Source organism: Entelurus aequoreus, linkage group LG15 (assembly GCF_033978785.1).
Source record: "Entelurus aequoreus isolate RoL-2023_Sb linkage group LG15, RoL_Eaeq_v1.1, whole genome shotgun sequence".
Lineage (NCBI taxonomy): Eukaryota > Metazoa > Chordata > Actinopteri > Syngnathiformes > Syngnathidae > Entelurus > Entelurus aequoreus.
Window position 1 is genome coordinate 1497714 of NC_084745.1, and position 23307 is coordinate 1521020.

A 23307-nucleotide genomic window follows, 5' to 3' on the forward strand; every position below is an offset into this window, starting at 1 on the left:
AGAGTGAAAGGACGGCAAGTATGCGTTGTTTGTGTGTCGTGATGGCATGATGGCACTGTGCTCATGTCCTGGTCAGCTTCATGTGTTGTGCTCGTACCCTCTGTCTGTCCAGTTTGTTTCAACCACCTGATCAAATTTGTCTCCGCACTTTTAAACCGGCTACATGTCAAGTTGTTGACATCTCACCTGCGCAATTCCAACTCTTCTGCATGTGTTCGTCCTTGGCTAATGCAACAAAACATCAGCTTCACAGCGACTCTTGCTACCTGGCGCCCCCTTCCCCCGTGTTGCTCTGTTGGCCTCTGTCTTCATCTGAAACAATCGTTGATGTTACCCTATTGATGATGCTTCTCCTTCGTTTTAGACCAGTCACAGAGAAAAAGAATCCCCTTCTCCGGAATCATTCCATATGCTCAGGCCCCCAAAGGTTTCCTTTTGTTTTGATTACTGCACTATTCTGAAAGCTCCATTTCCAGTGGGTTAGCACACAGAAGCCATTTCAAGCTCCGGCTTGTCAATGTTTGGGTGAATGCTCGAGTATTTCATAGGTACTTCCATTCTCTAGTAAGTCTTCCTAGTTTGTGTCCACAGCTCCTAAAGTTGTTTCGAGCTTAGGTCGTACTAGTCTGAGCTGGACCAAGACGCTGTAAGATCGTCGAATACAAAATCCAGTCAACGCAAGACCTTGTCGGGAAGCTCTCCCCTATAGTCTAAAACCATCTTCTCCCTTGAGATACACAGACTTACAGTATCTAAGCCTAGGCTAGTCTTTTCATCACATGTCAACCATCTGGGCAACATCCCAGCTTTTATTCTTACTGTGCATTTATCATCCTTATTTTCCACAAAGCCTAGTCTGATTACGAGTCCCTAGCCTCGTAATCGTTCCTAGAGTTTGCACTCTTCTCCCGCCCTTCCTCTCACCTCACCAACCCCCGCCCTGACCTCTTCCAACCCCACCAACGACCCCCTGATCCACTTTTACACCACCCATAAATAATCTTAGATTATTTATATGGCTTCTGTCTCTGCTCTACCTCGGTCAAACAAGCACAACAATGATCTTAAGTCTCTTCCAAGGTTTTGTGTATGAAACTAACGGTTTGTTTTCTGCCGCAGGGAATCTTCATGTACTTAACAAACCGCCACAACTTTGGAAGGCTCATTTCCACAGCCAATTATAACACCTCTCGTTCGAACGGTGACCTGTGGCAGATCTTTGAAAACCCTCTGGTGAGTCGCCACTCGCATATTTTTAAGAAGCACCCGTGCAGACGGCAGCCGTTATGAGCTGAGTCTGTTAGTGACTGGCATGTTGTGCGATGGCATGTGGCACCGGTGGGAGACTGCTTGTCGGAGGGGGGAGAGGATTAGTGCGGCCTGGTATGCAGGTCAAGAAACAGTTCAAAAAAGTCCTGGTAATATAAAAGTCTCACTCTTTCGCTCTTTGCAGGACTGGAAGGAGAAGTACATCCACCCCAACTACATGAAGATTTTTACTGACAACGACATCGAAGAGGTTTGTTTGTGTTTACTGCGTGGATGAATGTTTTCACTTCACTTACAAAGCAAGGTGAGGGTGAGATTAGTCTCAATAATAAAGAATCATTTATTCATCATTTTCATTCATTCAGAGTCTGTGTACCATTTGTTTTTTGTTTGGAATAGAAAATTTTTTACATAAAAATCTATTTCCCCCAATTGAAAACCGGAAAACGGATCGTTATCGGCAGAACAAGAGGGAGTCCTTACTGATGCTGGATTTGAGAGAAACTGAAAAACAAAATGACAAAAAAGGAGATGCGAGTAGAAAGCAAGGTCAGACGTGACAAAGGCGGTGAAAGGCAAAAACTCCAAGAAGGTTTCGAAGCTCCAAATCTGTCCAATACTGATCCAGGCCTAGGTAGGCATTATCTGAATTTAATAATGTTTTTGAAAATCGAAAATGGGAATTAAAACGAGTGGAAAACTTGTTTCTTATTCCCAGTACAATGTTTGGGCAGATGGGTCGATGTCTCTTTTCCGTACCCTGGTCTGTGAGCGACCAGAACGACAACAGAAGAAGGAGAGCGACGTACACTCACCAGTTTGCCTGCTCAATAATGAAACAATAAAAAGTGCCACTCTCCATGTCCTTTGACATTAAAAACACAGAAAGGAAGTCTTTACCGCGACAAAGGTCGTTTTGACAACACTGACGTGGTTCTTTATCACTCACAGACCAGGATCCTGAAACTGTGCAATCCAGAAGGGTGTTTTCCACTCGTTATTTTAGCTCCTATTTTCAACACATTGATACATTCGGATAACAGATCACGGATAATGATCTGTTCTTCGTTTTTTATAGTCAAACCAAAAAACTTAATTATTAAAACATTTAATTTTTCTATTCCAAACGAAGAAGGAATGGCCGCGGCATACACAGACCCAGGAGCTCCGTGCTCCTTTGTTTCCTCCTTTTTGGGTCCTTGATGTTACCCTCTTGTGTTCTGTGCCTTGTGGTCCGGGCCCCCTGGGCAGCACGGTGGAACAGGGGTTAGTGCATGTGCCTCACAATACAAAGGTCCTGAGTAGTCCTGAGTTCAATCCCGGGCTCTGGATCTTTCTGTGTGGAGTTTGCATGTTCTCCCCATGACTGCATGGGTTCCCTCCGGGTACTCCGGCTTCCTCCCACCTCCAAAGACATGCACCTGGGGATAGGCCCCTCCCACCTCCTGCACCTGGGGATAGGTTGATTGGCAACACTAAATTGGCCCTAGTGTGTGAATGTGAGTGTGAATGTTGTCCGTCTATCTGTGTTGGCCCTGTGATGAGGTGACGACTTGTCCAGGGTGTACCCCGCCTTCCGCCCGAATGCAGCTAAGATAGGCTCCAGCACCCGCCGCGACCCCGACAAGGACAGGCGGTAGAAAATGGAAGGATGGAGGGTCCGGGCCCCTTTGGGAATTCCGCACAGCTTTTTCCGTGAACTTTAGGATCTGCCTCCGGGTGCCTTTTGACCACACCGTAGTTTCCTATCAGAGGCCGGAGGAGATGCGGAGGAAGAGATGAGGTTCACGGAGACTTGGCTGAACGGGCACATTTTGGACAGCTTGGTCTCCCTGGACGGATTCTTCCTCATTCGTGTAGTCTGGACGTTGCCCAAGAGCTAGGGTGCAGCTTAGAATGGAGTCGGCTCTCTTCGTTGCTTTGTTGGGTCTGTTTCTGGCCGTGCTGCCCAACCCCCTAGCGGACTATGGAGTGGAAAATTGTGGTTTTGTTTTGTTTCGTCGTTTGTCTTTGCTTTGGTGCAATTATATGTGCATGATATGTATTTATTGCTCATTTTTTGCTTTTTCGTTTGGTTTTGCTTTTGCGGCTGTATGTAGGAATGGAGCTGCTCAAGTGGCAGCTGGTTGCATCAGCTCCGCTTTTTTTAAAGTATTTTACGTCCTGTGATTAAACCCTCTTGTTTTCATGGGTTTTTACCTTATTTTTGGTTGACTTTTTTTGTGGGACAAATGAAGTCTACCCAATCCTGCCGTGTCCTAATAATCATCATCTTTGTGTGTTTGGCTTGCAGCCTTGCCCAGATGTGTTTTGGTTCCCGGTCTTCACAGAAAGAGCCTGTGACGAGCTGGTGGAGGAGATGGAGAACTTTGGCTCGTGGTCGGGGGGCAAACACGAGGTCAGTCCTGCCTCCACTGAACACTGCAGCTCTGTAGTCAACACACACTCACATTGTCTCCATTCACACGTTTGTGTCGCCAGGAGAAAGCAAAACAAGCAATCATTTGGGGGCGTTTTTAACACCACCCAGTGTGTGTTTTTATTGCTCGGTGGAAGAAATGACGTATGGGCACAGAAAAATGTCTGGTCAGTTCTCTGGTCACGTCTGGTAGACATCGCAAAAGCAGCCCAAGAACTTCGGCCAAACAACCTTTCAAAAAGGATGAAAATATATTATGATTTGAACATTCTTTAGAATTAGGGAGGGTGCGTGTTGTGCGCATTTACCGATTATATAAACATAATACTTTATCCTAGCTTCGCTTTTGTTTCTTCAAAACAAGCCCTTGTAGCGGAAAAATAAACAGACATGTTCATTTTCTATAGACATCAGAGCAAGTGGGAGGGCATGAGACAAAAGGAATACCAGGCTGGATGAGAGAATATACCGTATTTCCTTGAATAGCCGCAGGGGCGCTAATTAATTTAAAACCTCCTGTCACTCCAGCGCTTACCAGAAGCCTGCGGGATGGCCAAGCATGCGCTAATTATTTTAAAACCTCTTCTCACTCGGGCGCTTACCTTATCATGAAAAGCACATTTAATAAAAAAAAACGTTATTATTGTCTTACCTTTAGATATAAATGAGTCCATGCCAGCTCCTTTTGAAGAAAAGCATCAATATAGAAGTCTTCCTTATCTTTCTTCAGTTTTAAAAGTCTCTCTGTCTCGATGGAGATCTTCCTTTCAAGTATTACCTCCTGCTTAGATTGAAAGTCCAGTTTAGAAAATTGTTTTATTTTAGATGGTAAAAGTCCAAGCAAACAATGGCTGCGCACTCTTGCTGCCGGTTGTCTTCTTCTGCAGCACTCTTCTGCAGTACCAGCAGTCACAAGAAGGATCATTAGCGCCCTCTACCACCAGGAGGCGGGAGTCATTTAATGACTCATATTTGACCCGGCGAAAGTGCCAAGCATGCGCTAATTATTTTGCGAAACGAGTTTGACCCGGCTGTAATTCGAGGAATACGAATACCATATTCCCGGCGCCAATTCAAGGAAATACGGTACTAGCATTTCTACATACGTACGTCCGTCAATATGTGACCTCACACTGTATCCGACCTTTAACCTCCGAACACATAGTTCGGAGGCATCCGAACTCATGCCCAAATGCGATATAAACCTTGCGATTAGACACGTTGACATGTTTCACAAAAGTATCCAACATTGGTCATAAGTCAGAAAAAATACAAATCATGGTAGGTTGAGGAGCGACAAAACTAGAGTGACGGCTTTTCAAAAAACTTGGTGAACGGACAACATTTTTACGATAAGGAGAACGATGGTAGATGTTAAAGGTTGCATAAAACTGCATGTGTCTACTACATTTAGCGAATGGATATTTGTGGTGGAGTTAAAAATGCTTTATCTTTACAGAAAGAAAATACAGAAAAATCTGCATTTATTTTTAATTTTTTAACAAATGTATGTATTGGCCTTAAAACTAAATATGTGGATGAATTGCTAAACAAATATTACATCTGTGTAGTGCTGGGCAATATGGACAAAATATATATCATATGTATGAAATGTTATATCCTGATAATGATACATACCACAATATAGTACTGTTTAAAACAAATACAAAAAATATACGTATGTATGTGTATATATATATATATATATATATATATATATATATATATATATATATATATATATATATATATATATATATATATATATATATATATATATATATATATATATATATACACATATATATATACACATATATATATATATATATAAAAAAATATATATATATATGTATATATATATATATGTATATATATATATATATATATATATATATACATACACACATATATATATATATATATATATATATATATATATATATATATATATATATATATATATATATATATATATATATATATATATATATATATATATATACACATATATATAGATTTATATATATATATATATATATATATATATATATATATATATATATATATATATATATATATATATATATATATATATATATATATATATATATACACATATATATTTACACACACATATATATATATATATATGTGTATATATATATATATATATATATATATATATATATATATATATATATATATATATATATATATATATATATATATATATATCTACACATATATATATATTTATATATATATATATATATATATATACACATATATATACATATATATATATATATATATATATATATATATATATATATATATGTAAAAATCACCGTACATTTTACGGTGAAATTATGGTAACCGAGCTGCAAGGTTTTTTGTTTTGTTTTTTACCATAAAATCTACATATTTTCTTTTTAGCAGTGTAGGTCAAATATATCTAATAATCAAATGCATGGGTAATTGTGTCATCATGTCAGGAGTTCTACGTTCACATTATACATTATTTCATGTTGTAGTCGGCCCATAACTGCCACGTGGCCCCTAAATGAGTCTGACACGCTGCTGCTACGGGATCACAACCAGACAGCAGACACAAGTCAGGAACTAGGAGAGTTCAGGCTTGTAAACTTTATTATGAGACCCATGTGGATTATTACCAGCGCGGTGCCATGTTGTCTGCCAGTCTCCTGACTTGGAAGATACCTGTTGTTACTGGGTATACAGGTATATATCATATGTTGTTGTTGGGACGGTATAGCTCGGTTGATAGAGCGGCCGTGCCAGCAACTTGAGGGTTGCAGGTTCGATCCCCGCTTCCGCCATCCTAGTCACTGCCGTTGTGTCCTTGGGCAAGACACTTTACCCACCTGCTCCCAGTGCCACCCACACCGGTTTAAATGTAACTTAGATATTGGGTTTCACAATGTAAAGCGCTTTGAGTCACTTGAGAAAAAGCGCTATATAAATGTAATTCACTTCACTTCACTTCACTTGTTACTGGGTATATATATCACATGCTGTTACTGGGTATATATATCATATGTTGTTACTGGGTATATAGTCATATGTTGTTACTGGGTATATATATCATATGTTGTTACTGGGTATATATATCATATGTTGTTACTGGGTGTATATATCATGTTGTTACTGGGTATATATACCATATGTTGTTACTGGGTATATATATCATATGTTGTTACTGGGTATATATATCATATGTTGTTACTGGGTATAAAGGTATATATCATATGTTGTTACTGGGTATATATATCATATGTTGTTACTGGGTATACAGGTATATATCATATGTTGTTACTGGGTATATATATCATATGTTGTTACTGGGTATATATATCATGTTGTTACTGGGTATATATACCATATGTTGTTACTGGGTATATATATCATATGTTGTTACTGGGTATATATATCATATGTTGTTACTGGGTATAAAGGTATATATCATATGTTGTTACTGGGTATATATATCATATGTTGTTACTGGGTATACAGGTATATATCATATGTTGTTACTGGGTATATATATCATATGTTGTTACTGGGTATACAGGTATATATCATATGTTGTTACTGGGTATACAGGTATATATCATATGTTGTTACTGGGTATACAGGTATATATCATATGTTGTTACTGGGTATATATCATATGTTGTTACTGGGTATATATCATGTTGTTACTGGTTATATATCATGTTGTTACTGGGTATATATCGTATGTTGTTACTGGGTATATATCATGTTGTTACTGGGTATATATCACATGTTGTTTCTGGGTATATATATCACATGTTACTGGGTATATATCATGTTGTTACTGGGTATATAGTCAGATGTTGTTACTGGTTATATATATCATGTTGTTATTGGGTATATATATCATATGTTGTTACTGGGTATATAGTCATATGTTGTTACTGGTTATATATATCATGTTGTTACTGGGTATATATCATATGTTGTTTCTGGGTATATATCATATGTTGTTACTGGGTATATAGCATATGTTGTTACTGGGTATATATCTTATGTTGTTACTGGTTATATATATCATGTTGTTACTGGGTATATATCACATGTTGTTTCTGGGTATATATATCATATGTTGTTACTGGGTATATATATCATATGTTGTTACTGGTTATATATACCATATGTTATTACTGGTTATATATATCATGTTGTTACTGGGTATATATCACATGTTGTTTCTGGGTATATATATCATATGTTGTTACTGGGTATATATATAATATGTTGTTACTGGGTATATATATCATATGTTGTTACTGGTTATATATATCATGTTGTTACTGGGTATATATCACATGTTGTTTCTGGGTATATATATCATATGTTGTTACTGGGTATATATCATGTGTTGTTACTGGGTATATATCATATGTTGTTTCTGGGTATATATCATATGTTGTTACTGGGTATATATATCATATGTTGTTACTGGTTATATATATCATGTTGTTACTGGGTATATATCACATGTTGTTTCTGGGTATATATATCATATGTTGTTACTGGGTATATATATCATGTTGTTACTGGGTATATATCACATGTTGTTTCTGGGTATATATATCATATGTTGTTACTGGGTATATATATCATATGTTGTTACTGGGTATATATCATGTGTTGTTACTCGGTATATATCATATGTTGTTACTGGGTATATATCATATGTTGTTACTGGGTATATATCATGTTGTTACTGGGTATATATCATATGTTATTACTGGGTATATATCACATGTTGTTACTGGTTATATATATCATGTTGTTACTGGGTATATATCACATGTTGTTTCTGGGTATATATATCATATGTTGTTACTGGGTATATATATCATATGTTGTTACTGGGTATATATCATGTGTTGTTACTCGGTATATATCATATGTTGTTACTGGGTATATATATATCATATGTTGTTACTGGGTATATATATCATATGTTGTTACTGGGTATATATATCATATGTTGTTACTGGGTATATATCATGTGTTGTTACTCGGTATATATCATATGTTGTTACTGGGTATATATATATCATATGTTGTTACTGGTTATATATATCATGTTGTTACTGGGTATATATCACATGTTGTTTCTGGGTATATATATCATATGTAGTTACTGGGTATATATCATATGTTGTTACTGGGTATATACCATATGTTGTTACTGGTTATATATATCATATGTTATTACTGGTTATATATATCATGTTGTTACTGGGTATATATCACATGTTGTTTCTGGGTATATATATCATATGTTGTTACTGGGTATATATCATGTGTTGTTACTGGGTATATATCATATGTTGTTTCTGGGTATATATCATATGTTGTTACTGGGTATATATATCATACGTTGTTACTGGTTATATATATCATGTTGTTACTGGGTATTTATCACATGTTGTTTCTGGGTATATATATCATATGTTGTTACTGGGTATATATATCATGTTGTTACTGGGTATATATCACATGTTGTTTCTGGGTATATATATCATATGTTGTTACTGGGTATATATATCATATGTTGTTACTGGGTATATATCATGTGTTGTTACTCGGTATATATCATATGTTGTTACTGGGTATATATCATATGTTGTTACTGGGTATATATCATGTTGTTACTGGGTATATATCATATGTTATTACTGGGTATATATCACATGTTGTTACTGGTTATATATATCATGTTGTTACTGGGTATATATCACAAGTTGTTTCTGGGTATATATATCATATGTTGTTACTGGGTATATATCTCATATGTTGTTACTGGGTATATATCATGTGTTGTTACTCGGTATATATCATATGTTGTTACTGGGTATATATATATATCATATGTTGTTACTGGTTATATATATCATGTTGTTACTGGGTATATATCACATGTTGTTTCTGGGTATATATATCATATGTTGTTACTGGGTATATATCATATGTTGTTACTGGGTATATACCATATGTTGTTACTGGTTATATATATCATATGTTATTACTGGTTATATATATCATGTTGTTACTGGGTATATATCACATGTTGTTTCTGGGTATATATATCATATGTTGTTACTGGGTATATATATCATATGTTGTTACTGGGTATATATATCATATGTTGTTACTGGTTATATATATCATGTTGTTACTGGGTATATATCACATGTTGTTTCTGGGTATATATATCATATGTTGTTACTGGGTATATATCATGTGTTGTTACTGGGTATATATCATATGTTGTTTCTGGGTATATATCATATGTTGTTACTGGGTATGTATATCATATGTTGTTACTGGTTATATATATCATGTTGTTACTGGGTATATATCACATGTTGTTTCTGGGTATATATATCATATGTTGTTACTGGGTATATATATCATATGTTGTTACTGGGTATATATCATGTGTTGTTACTCGGTATATATCATATGTTGTTACTGGGTATATATCATATGTTGTTACTGGGTATATATCATGTTGTTACTGGGTATATATCATATGTTATTACTGGGTATATATCATATGTTGTTACTGGTTATATATATCATGTTGTTACTGGGTATATATCACATGTTGTTTCTGGGTATATATATCATATGTTGTTACTGGGTATATATCATGTGTTGTTACTCGGTATATATCATATGTTGTTACTGGGTATATATATCATATGTTGTTACTGGGTATATATATCATGTTGTTACTGGGTATATATCATGTTGTTACTGGGTATATATCATATGTTATTACTGGGTATATATCATATGTTGTTACTGGTTATATATATCATGTTGTTACTGGGTATATATCACATGTTGTTTCTGGGTATATATATCATATGTTGTTACTGGGTATATATATATCATATGTTGTTACTGGGTATATATCATATGTTGTTGCTGGGTATATATCATGTTGTTACTGGGTATATATCATATGTTATTACTGGGTATATATCATATGTTGTTACTGGGTATATATATCATATGTTGTTACTGGTTATATATATCATGTTGTTACTGGGTATATATCACATGTTGTTTCTGGGTATATATATCATATGTTGTTACTGGGTATATATATCATATGTTGTTACTGGGTATATATCATATGTTGTTACTGGGTATATATCATGTTGTTACTGGGTATATATCATATGTTATTACTGGGTATATATCATATGTTGTTACTGGGTATATATCATATGTTGTTACTGGGTATATATCATGTTAATACTGGGTATATATCATGTGTTGTTACTCGGTATATATCATATGTTGTTACTGGTTATATATATCATGTTGTTACTGGGTATATATCACATGTTGTTTCTGGGTATATATATCATATGTTGTTACTGGGTATATATATCATATGTTGTTACTGGGTATATATCATATGTTGTTACTGGGTATATATCATGTTGTTACTGGGTATATATCATATGTTATTACTGGGTATATATCATATGTTGTTACTGGTTATATATATCATGTTGTTACTGGGTATATATCACATGTTGTTTCTGGGTATATATATCATATGTTGTTACTGGGTATATATATCATATGTTGTTACTGGGTATATATCATGTGTTGTTACTCGGTATATATCATATGTTGTTACTGGGTATATATATATCATATGTTGTTACTGGTTATATATATCATGTTGTTACTGGGTATATATCACATGTTGTTTCTGGGTATATATATCATATGTTGTTACTGGGTATATATCATATGTTGTTACTGGGTATATACCATATGTTGTTACTGGTTATATATATCATATGTTATAACTGGTTATATATATCATGTTGTTACTGGGTATATATCACATGTTGTTCCTGGGTATATATATCATATGTTGTTACTGGGTATATATATCATATGTTGTTACTGGGTATATATATCATATGTTGTTACTGGTTACATTTATCATGTTGTTACTGGGTATATATCACATGTTGTTTCTGGGTATATATATCATATGTTGTTACTGGGTATATATATCATATGTTGTTACTGGGTATATATCATGTGTTGTTACTGGGTATATATCATACGTTGTTTCTGCGTATATATCATATGTTATTACTGGGTATATATATCATATGTTGTTACTGGGTATATATATCATATGTTGTTACTGGGTATATATCATGTGTTGTTACTCGGTATATATCATATGTTGTTACTGGGTATATATCATATGTTGTTACTGGGTATATATCATGTTGTTACTGGGTATATATCATATGTTATTACTGGGTATATATCATATGTTGTTACTGGTTATATATATCATGTTGTTACTGGGTATATATCACATGTTGTTTCTGGGTATATATATCATATGTTGTTACTGGGTATATATATCATATGTTGTTACTGGGTATATATCATGTGTTGTTACTCGGTATATATCATATGTTGTTACTGGGTATATATATATCATATGTTGTTACTGGTTATATATATCATGTTGTTACTGGGTATATATCACATGTTGTTTCTGGGTATATATATCATATGTTGTTACTGGGTATATATCATATGTTGTTACTGGGTATATACAATATGTTGTTACTGGTTATATATATCATATGTTATTACTGGTTATATATATCATGTTGTTACTGGGTATATATCACATGTTGTTTCTGGGTATATATATCATATGTTGTTACTGGGTATATATATCATATGTTGTTACTGGGTATATATATCATATGTTGTTACTGGTTGCATATATCATGTTGTTACTGGGTATATATCACATGTTGTTTCTGGGTATATATATCATATGTTGTTACTGGGTATATATATCATATGTTGTTACTGGGTATATATCATGTGTTGTTACTGGGTATATATCATACGTTGTTTCTGGGTATATATCATATGTTATTACTGGGTATATATATCATATGTTGTTACTGGTTATATATATCATGTTGTTACTGGTATATATCACATGTTGTTTCTGGGTATATATATCATATGTTGTTACTGGGTATATATATCATATGTTGTTACTGGGTATATATCATGTGTTGTTACTCGGTATATATCGTATGTTGTTACTGGGTATATATCATATGTTGTTACTGGGTATATATCATGTTGTTACTGGGTATATATCATATGTTATTACTGGGTATATATCATATGTTGTTACTGGTTATATATATCATGTTGTTACTGGGTATATATCACATGTTGTTTCTGGGTATATATATCATATGTTGTTACTGGGTATATATATCTTATGTTGTTACTGGGTATATATCATGTGTTGTTACTCGGTATATATCATATGTTGTTACTGGGTATATATATCATGTTGTTACTGGGTATATATCATGTTGTTACTGGGTATATATCATATGTTATTACTGGGTATATATCATATGTTGTTACTGGTTATATATATCATGTTGTTACTGGGTATATATCACATGTTGTTTCTGGGTATATATACCATATGTTGTTACTGGGTATATATATCATATGTTGTTACTGGGTATATATCATATGTTGTTACTGGGTATATATCATGTTGTTACTGGGTATATATCATATGTTATTACTGGGTATATATCATATGTTGTTACTGGGTATGTAGTCATATGTTGTTACTGGGTATATATATCATATGTTGTTACTGGGTATATATCATATGTTGTTACTGGGTATATATATCATATGTTGTTACTGGGTATATATCATGTTGTTACTGGGTATATATCATATGTTATTACTGGGTATATATCATATGTTGTTACTGGGTATATATCATATGTTGTTACTGGGTATATATCATGTTGTTACTGGGTATATATCATATGTTATTACTGGGTATATATCATATGTTGTTACTGGGTATGTAGTCATATGTTGTTACTGGGTATATATCATATGTTGTTACTGGGTATATATCATATGTTGTTACTGGGTATATATATCATATGTTGTTACTGGGTATATATCATATGTTGTTACTGGGTATATATATCATGTTGTTACTGGGTATATACATCATATGTTATTACTGGGTATATATCATATGTTGTTACTGGGTATATATCATTTGTTGTTAATGGGTATATATATCATATGTTGTTACTGGGTATATATATCATATGTTATTACTGGGTATATATCATATGTTGTTACTGGGTATATATCATTTGTTGTTACTGGGTATATAGTCATATGTTGTTACTGGGTATATATATCATATGTTGTTACTGGGTATATATCATATGTTGTTACTGGGTATATAGTCATATGTTGTTACTGGGTATATATATCATATGTTGTTACTGGGTATATATAGCATATGTTGTTACTGGGTGTATATCATTTGTTGTTACTGGGTATATATCATATGTTGTTACTGGGTATATATATCATATGTTGTTATCATTTGTTGTTACTGGGTATATAGTCATATGTTGTTACTGGGTATATATATCATATGTTGTTACTGGGTATATATCATATGTTGTTACTGGGTATATAGTCATATGTTGTTACTGGGTATATATATCATATGTTGTTACTGGGTATATATATCATATGTTGTTACTGGGTGTATATCATTTGTTGTTACTGGGTATATATCATATGTTGTTACTGGGTATATATATCATATGTTGTTACTGGGTATATATATCATATGTTATTACTGGGTATATATCATATGTTGTTACTGGGTATATATCATTTGTTGTTACTGGGTATATAGTCATATGTTGTTACTGGGTATATATATCATATGTTGTTACTGGGTATATATCATATGTTGTTACTGGGTATATAGTCATATGTTGTTACTGGGTATATATATCATATGTTGTTACTGGTTATATATATCATGTTGTTACTGGGTATATATCACATGTTGTTTCTGGGTATATATACCATATGTTGTTACTGGGTATATATATCATATGTTGTTACTGGGTATATATCATATGTTGTTACTGGGTATATATCATGTTGTTACTGGGTATATATCATATGTTATTACTGGGTATATATCATATGTTGTTACTGGGTATGTAGTCATATGTTGTTACTGGGTATATATATCATATGTTGTTACTGGGTATATATCATATGTTGTTACTGGGTATATATATCATATGTTGTTACTGGGTATATATCATGTTGTTACTGGGTATATATCATATGTTATTACTGGGTATATATCATATGTTGTTACTGGGTATATATCATATGTTGTTACTGGGTATATATCATGTTGTTACTGGGTATATATCATATGTTATTACTGGGTATATATCATATGTTGTTACTGGGTATGTAGTCATATGTTGTTACTGGGTATATATCATATGTTGTTACTGGGTATATATCATATGTTGTTACTGGGTATATATATCATATGTTGTTACTGGGTATATATCATATGTTGTTACTGGGTATATATATCATGTTGTTACTGGGTATATACATCATATGTTATTACTGGGTATATATCATATGTTGTTACTGGGTATATATCATTTGTTGTTAATGGGTATATATATCATATGTTGTTACTGGGTATATATATCATATGTTATTACTGGGTATATATCATATGTTGTTACTGGGTATATATCATTTGTTGTTACTGGGTATATAGTCATATGTTGTTACTGGGTATATATATCATATGTTGTTACTGGGTATATATCATATGTTGTTACTGGGTATATAGTCATATGTTGTTACTGGGTATATATATCATATGTTGTTACTGGGTATATATATCATATGTTGTTACTGGGTGTATATCATTTGTTGTTACTGGGTATATATCATATGTTGTTACTGGGTATATATATCATATGTTGTTATCATTTGTTGTTACTGGGTATATAGTCATATGTTGTTACTGGGTATATATATCATATGTTGTTACTGGGTATATATCATATGTTGTTACTGGGTATATAGTCATATGTTGTTACTGGGTATATATATCATATGTTGTTACTGGGTATATATATCATATGTTGTTACTGGGTGTATATCATTTGTTGTTACTGGGTATATATCATATGTTGTTACTGGGTATATATATCATATGTTGTTACTGGGTATATATATCATATGTTATTACTGGGTATATATCATATGTTGTTACTGGGTATATATCATTTGTTGTTACTGGGTATATAGTCATATGTTGTTACTGGGTATATATATCATATGTTGTTACTGGGTATATATCATATGTTGTTACTGGGTATATAGTCATATGTTGTTACTGGGTATATATATCATATGTTGTTACTGGGTATATATATCATATGTTGTTACTGGGTATATATCATTTGTTGTTACTGGGTATATAGTCATATGTTGTTACTGGTTATATATATCATATGTTGTTACTGGGTATATATCATATGTTGTTGTCTTTATTGTTATACGTTTACACATAAACACCTGGCTTTCAAATCCTGAGTCAAAATGACAAGTGGACCAAATAAAATGATGTGGAGGAGCACGTTAAAATGATGTGGCAAACCAAATAAAATGAAATGGCAGGCCAAATTTTAATTACAGGACGGGCCACAATAAAATTATGTGGCAGGCATCAATAAAATTATATATTTGAATTATATGACGTACCACATAAAAATTAGGGGACAGGTCACTTTAAAATGAAGTTGTGGTGCACAATAAATTAAAGTGGTGGGCACCAATAAAGTGCAGTGGTGGGCACCATTAGAATTATACGGTGAACCAAATAAAATGATGTGGCAGGCCACAATAAAATTTTGTGGCGGGCACCAACAAAATTATATGGCGAACGAAATAAAATGATGTGGCAGGCCACCATACAATTATGTGGCAGGCATCAATAAAATGATATGGCAGACCAAATAAAATGATGTGGCGGGCCACATTTGAATTATATGTGGTACCACTTTAAAATTAGGGGACAGGTCACTTTAAAATTAAGTTGTGGTCCATGCTAAAATGATGTGGCGGGCACCAATAAGATTATATGGTGAACCAAATAAAATGATTTGGAAGGCCACAAAAATTATGTGGCGGGCACCAATAAGATTATATGGTGAACCAAATAAAATGAAGTGGCAGGCCACCATACAATTAGGTGGCAGGCATCAATAAAATGGTATGGCAGACCAAATAAAATGAAGTGGCGGGCCACTTTTGAATTATATGACGTACCACATTAAAATTAGGGGACAGGTCACTTTAAAATAAAGTTGTGGTCCATGCTAAAATGATGTGGCGGGCACCAATAAGATTATATGGTGAACCAAATAAAATGATTTGGCAGGCCACAAAAAATGATGTGGCGGGCACCAATAAGATTATATGGTGAACCAAATAAAATGAAGTGGCGGGCACCAATAAAATGAAGTGGCGGGCACCAATAAAATGATGTGGCGGGCACCAATAAGATTATATGGTAAAACAAATAAAATGAAGTGGCGGGCACCAATAAGATTATATTGTGAACCAAATAAAATGATTTGGCAGGCCACAAAAAAATGAAGTGGCGGGCACCAATAAGATTATATGGTGAACCAAATAAAATGAAGTGGCGGGCACCAATAAGATTTTATGGTGAACCAAATAAAATGAAGTGGCTGGCACCAATAAAATGAAGTGGCGGGCACCAACAAAAGGATGTGGCGGGCACCAATAAGATTATATGGTAAAACAAATAAAATTAAGTGGCGGGCACCAATAAGATTATATGGTGAACCAAATAAAATGATTTGGCAGGCCACAATAAAATGAAGTGGCGGGCACCAATAAGATTATATGGTGAACCAAATAAAATGAAGTGGCGGGCACCAATAAGATTATATGGTGAACCAAATAAAATGAAGTGGCGGGCACCAATAAAATGATGTGGCGGGCACCAATAAGATTATATGGTGAACCAAATAAAATGAAGTGGCGGGCACCAATAAAATGAAGTGGCGGGCACCAATAAAATGACGTGGCGGGCACCAATAAGATTATATGGTAAACCAAATAAAATGAAGTGGCGGGCACCAATAAGATTATATGGTGAACCAAATAAAATGATTTGGCAGGCCACAAAAAAATGAAGTGGCGGGCACCAATAAGATTATATGGTGAACCAAATAAAATGAAGTGGCGGGCACCAATAAGATTTTATGTTGAACCAAATAAAATGAAGTGGCGGGCACCAATAAAATGAAGTGGCGGGCACCAACAAAAGGATGTGGCGGGCACCAATAAGATTATATGGTAAAACCAATAAAATTAAGTGGCGGGCACCAATAAGATTATATGGTGAACCAAATAAAATGATTTGGCAGGCCACAATAAAATGAAGTGGCGGGCACCAATAAGATTATATGGTGAACCAAATAAAATGAAGTGGCGGGCACCAATAAGATTATATGGTGAACCAAATAAAATGAAGTGGCGGGCACCAATAAAATGATGTGGCGGGCACCAATAAGATTATATGGTGAACCAAATAAAATGAAGTGGCGGGCACCAATAAAATGAAGTGGCGGGCACCAATAAAATGACGTGGCGGGCACCAATAAGATTATATGGTAAACCAAATAAAATGAAGTGGCGGGCACCAATAAGATTATATGGTGAACCAAATAAAATGATTTGGCAGGCCACAATAAAATGAAGTGGCGGGCACCAATAAGATTATATGGTGAACCAAATAAAATGAAGTGGCGGGCACCAATAAGATTATATGGTGAACCAAATAAAATGAAGTGGCGGGCACCAATAAAATGATGTGGCGGGCACCAATAAAATGAAGTGGCGGGCACCAATAAGATTATATGGTGAACCAAATAAAATGAAGTGGCGGGCACCAATAAAATGAAGTGGCGGGCACCAATAAAATGACGTGGCGGGCACCAATAAGATTATATGGTAAACCAAATAAAATGAAGTGGCGGGCACCAATAAGATTATATGGTGAACCAAATAAAATGATTTGGCAGGCCACAATAAAATGAAGTGGCGGGCACCAATAAGATTATATGGTGAACCAAATAAAATGAAGTGGCGGGCACCAATAAGATTATATGGTGAACCAAATAAAATGAAGTGGCGGGCACCAATAAAATGATGTGGCGGGCACCAATAAGATTATATGGTGAACCAAATAAAATGAAGTGGCGGGCACCAATAAAATGAAGTGGCGGGCACCAATAAAATGACGTGGCGGGCACCAATAAGATTATATGGTAAACCAAATAAAATGAAGTGGCGGGCACCAATAAGATTATATGGTGAACCAAATAAAATGATTTGGCAGGCCACAAAAAAATGAAGTGGCGGGCACCAATAAGATTATATGGTGAACCAAATAAAATGAAGTGGCGGGCACCAATAAGATTTTATGTTGAACCAAATAAAATGAAGTGGCGGGCACCAATAAAATGAAGTGGCGGGCACCAACAAAAGGATGTGGCGGGCACCAATAAGATTATATGGTAAAACCAATAAAATTAAGTGGCGGGCACCAATAAGATTATATGGTGAACCAAATAAAATGATTTGGCAGGCCACAATAAAATGAAGTGGCGGGCACCAATAAGATTATATGGTGAACCAAATAAAATGAAGTGGCGGGCACCAATAAGATTATATGGTGAACCAAATAAAATGAAGTGGCGGGCACCAATAAAATGATGTGGCGGGCACCAATAAGATTATATGGTGAACCAAATAAAATGAAGTGGCGGGCACCAATAAAATGAAGTGGCGGGCACCAATAAAATGACGTGGCGGGCACCAATAAGATTATATGGTAAACCAAATAAAATGAAGTGGCGGGCACCAATAAGATTATATGGTGAACCAAATAAAATGATTTGGCAGGCCACAATAAAATGAAGTGGCGGGCACCAATAAGATTATATGGTGAACCAAATAAAATGAAGTGGCGGGCACCAATAAGATTATATGGTGAACCAAATAAAATGAAGTGGCGGGCACCAATAAAATGATGTGGCGGGCACCAATAAAATGAAGTGGCGGGCACCAATAAGATTATATGGTGAACCAAATAAAATGAAGTGGCGGGCACCAATAAAATGAAGTGGCGGGCACCAATAAAATGACGTGGCGGGCACCAATAAGATTATATGGTAAACCAAATAAAATGAAGTGGCGGGCACCAATAAGATTATATGGTGAACCAAATAAAATGATTTGGCAGGCCACAATAAAATGAAGTGGCGGGCACCAATAAGATTATATGGTGAACCAAATAAAATGAAGTGGCGGGCACCAATAAGATTATATGGTGAACCAAATAAAATGAAGTGGCGGGCACCAATAAAATGAAGTGGCGGGCACCAATAAAATGTTGTGGCGGGCACCAATATGATTATATGGTGAACCAAATACAATGAAGTGGCGGGCACCAATAAAATGAAGTGGCGGGCACCAATAAAATGATGTGGCGGGCACCAATAAGATTATATGGTGAACCAAATAAAATGAAGTGGCGGGCACCAATAAGATTATATGGTGAACCAAATAAAATGATTTGGCAGGCCACAATAAAATGAAGTGGCGGGCACCAATAACATTATATGGTGAACCAAATAAAATGAAGTGGCGGGCACCAATAAGATTATATGGTGAACCAAATAAAATGAAGTGGCGGGCACCAATAAAATGAAGTGGCGGGCACCAATAAAATGTTGTGGCGGGCACCAATAAGATTATATGGTGAACCAAATAAAATGAAGTGGCGGGCACCAATAAAATGAAGTGGCGGGCACCAATAAAATGATGTGGCGGGCACCAATAAGATTATATGGTGAACCAAATAAAATGAAGTGGCGGGCACCAATAAGATTATATGGTGAACCAAATAAAATGATTTGGCAGGCCACAATAAAATGAAGTGGCGGGCACCAATAAGATTATATGGTGAACCAAATAAAATGAAGTGGCGGGCACCAATAAAATGTTGTGGTGAACCAAATAAAATGAAGTGGCAGGCCACTTTAAAATGTGGCAGTAAAGTGTGTCTGTCTTCATGTACATGCAGAATAGATGTGGATTATCCCAACGCCCACATTACCATATAGTACCTTAGCACACGCAATGTTGTTTATCAAGACTGAAACTGTTCTGCGTCCACATTTAGCACATGCAAAGCAGCGGTTAGGAGTGACTTGCAGGATTGCATACACCGTGTACTTGAACGCAACACACCGTGTACTTGAACGCAACACGTTTCCTCCCTCAGGACAAGAGGATAACTGGCGGCTACGAGACGGTGCCCACGGACGACATCCACATGAAGCAAATAGGCTTCGACAAGGAGTGGCTCCACTTCATCCGAGAGTTCATCGCGCCCGTCACCCTCAAAGTCTACTCCGGCTACTACACCAAGGTGAGTGCGGGCGTGCCGCGACACCGCCGGGTCACCTGACTTGACGTCCTGCGGTCCGTCGCCAGGGTTACGCCGTCATGAACTTCGTGGTCAAGTACACGCCCGGGAGGCAGTCGTACCTCAGACCTCACCACGACTCCTCCACCTTCACCATCAACGTGGCGCTCAACAACAAAAACACCGACTTTCAGGTAAAGCCAGCTGTCGAATACAAACCCCAGAAGCAGTGAAGTCGTCACGTTGTGTAAATGCTAAATAAAAAGAGACTACAATGATTGAATAGACTGCAAAGACAAGATATTTAATGTTCACACTGAGAAACAAATATTAGCTCATTTGGAACTTCAGAAAACCACTGTCAGTAACTACAGTTGGTCGCCACAGCTATTTATCAACAACACCCAGACAAATAAAGCTAAAGTAGATCCAAGCTAATGTCTGTCTCCTCTACTTAACAGCTATAAAAAAAGATTACAACCCTCCCAAATATATTACACTGTATATATTCATTCTTTCATACAACCCAAAAGCAGTGAAGTTGTCACGTTGTGTAAATGGTAAATAAAAAGAGAATACAACAAATCCTTTTCAACTTATATTCAATTGAATAGACTGCAAAGACAAGATACTTAATGTTCACACAGAGAAACTTTATTTTTTGCAAATATCAGCTCATTTGGAACTTCAGAAAAACACTGTCAGTAACTACAGTCGGGCGCCACAGCCATTTATCAACAACACCCAGAAAAATAAAGCTAAAGTAGATCCAATCTAATGTCTGTCTCCTCTACTTAACGGCTATAAAAAAAAGATTACAACCCTCCCAAATATATTACACTGTATATATTCATTCATTCATACAACCCAAAAGCAGTGAAGTTGTCACGTTGTGTAAATGGTAAATAAAAAGAGAATACAACAAATCATTTTCAACTTATATTCAATTGAATAGACTGCAAAGACAAGATATTTAACGTTCCAATTCGTAAACTTTGTTATTTTTTGCAAATATTAGCTCATTTGGAACATCGGCAAACCACTGTCAGTAACTACAGTCGGTCGCAACATCTGTAAGTGCAAGTTAAAACTCTACTATGCAAAGCCACAGCCATTTATCAACAACACCCAGAAAAAAATAAAGCTAGAGTAGATCCAAGCTAATGTCTGTGTCTCCTCTACTTAACAGCCATAAAAAAAGATTACAACCCTCCCAAATATATTACACTATATATATGCAATCATACATTATATTACAAAACCCAAAAGCAGTGAAGTTGTCACGTTGTGTAAATGGTAAATAAAAAGATAATACAACAAATCCTTTTCAACTTATATTCAATTGAATAGACTGCAAAGACAAGATATGTCATGTTCACACTGGAAAACTTCGTTATTTTTGGCAAATAATCATTAACTTAGAATTGAATGAATAAGCTTATTTCCATTCTGAAATAAGCAGGGGCGTCCATGATCACGTTGCTTGGATGGCAACATGTGTTGCTCCAAAACCTGTACCGTATTTTTCAGAGTATAAGTCGCTCCGGAGTATAAGTCGCAACGGCCGAAAATGCATAATAAAGAAGGAAAAAAACATGTATAAGTTATATTATGGTAAGAGTCATTCAAATAACTATAACATATAGAACATGCTATACGTTTACCAAACAATCTGTCACTTCTAATCGCTAAATCCCATGAAATCTTATACGTCTAGTCTCTTACGTGAATGAGATAAATGATATTATTTGATATTTTACGCTAATGAGTTAATCATTTCACACATAAGTCGCATCAAACTATGAAAAAAACTCTGACTTATAGTCCGAAATAATAGCCAATAATAATAATAATTAGGGATGTCCGATAATGGCTTTTTGCCGATATCCGATATTCCGATATTGTCCAACTCTTTAATTACCGATACCGATATCAACCGATACCGATATCAACCGATATATGCAGTCGTGGAATTAACACATTATTATGCCTAATTTGGACAACCAGGTATGGTGAAGATAAGGTACTTTTTAAAAAAAATTGTAAAATAAGATAAATAAATTAAAAACATTTTCTTGAATAAAAAAGAAAGTACAACAAT

At 35.1% G+C, this 23307-nt stretch overlaps 1 protein-coding gene across 4 annotated transcripts in view; it reads left to right on the forward strand.

Annotated features, from left to right (window-relative positions):
• The window catches only part of plod2 (procollagen-lysine, 2-oxoglutarate 5-dioxygenase 2), a 397088-nt gene that overhangs the window by 366488 nt on the left and 7293 nt on the right, over positions 1-23307 (forward strand). For 3 of the 4 annotated variants that reach the window (XM_062020588.1, XM_062020587.1, XM_062020590.1), the window contains exons 14-19: positions 365-427; positions 1120-1233; positions 1454-1519; positions 3563-3667; positions 21063-21209; positions 21275-21400. In XM_062020588.1, coding sequence (XP_061876572.1) covers positions 365-427; positions 1120-1233; positions 1454-1519; positions 3563-3667; positions 21063-21209; positions 21275-21400 — 621 coding nt within the window. The remainder of the gene's footprint in view (positions 1-364; positions 428-1119; positions 1234-1453; positions 1520-3562; positions 3668-21062; positions 21210-21274; positions 21401-23307) is intronic. The other variant, XM_062020589.1, reaches the window with a different exon arrangement.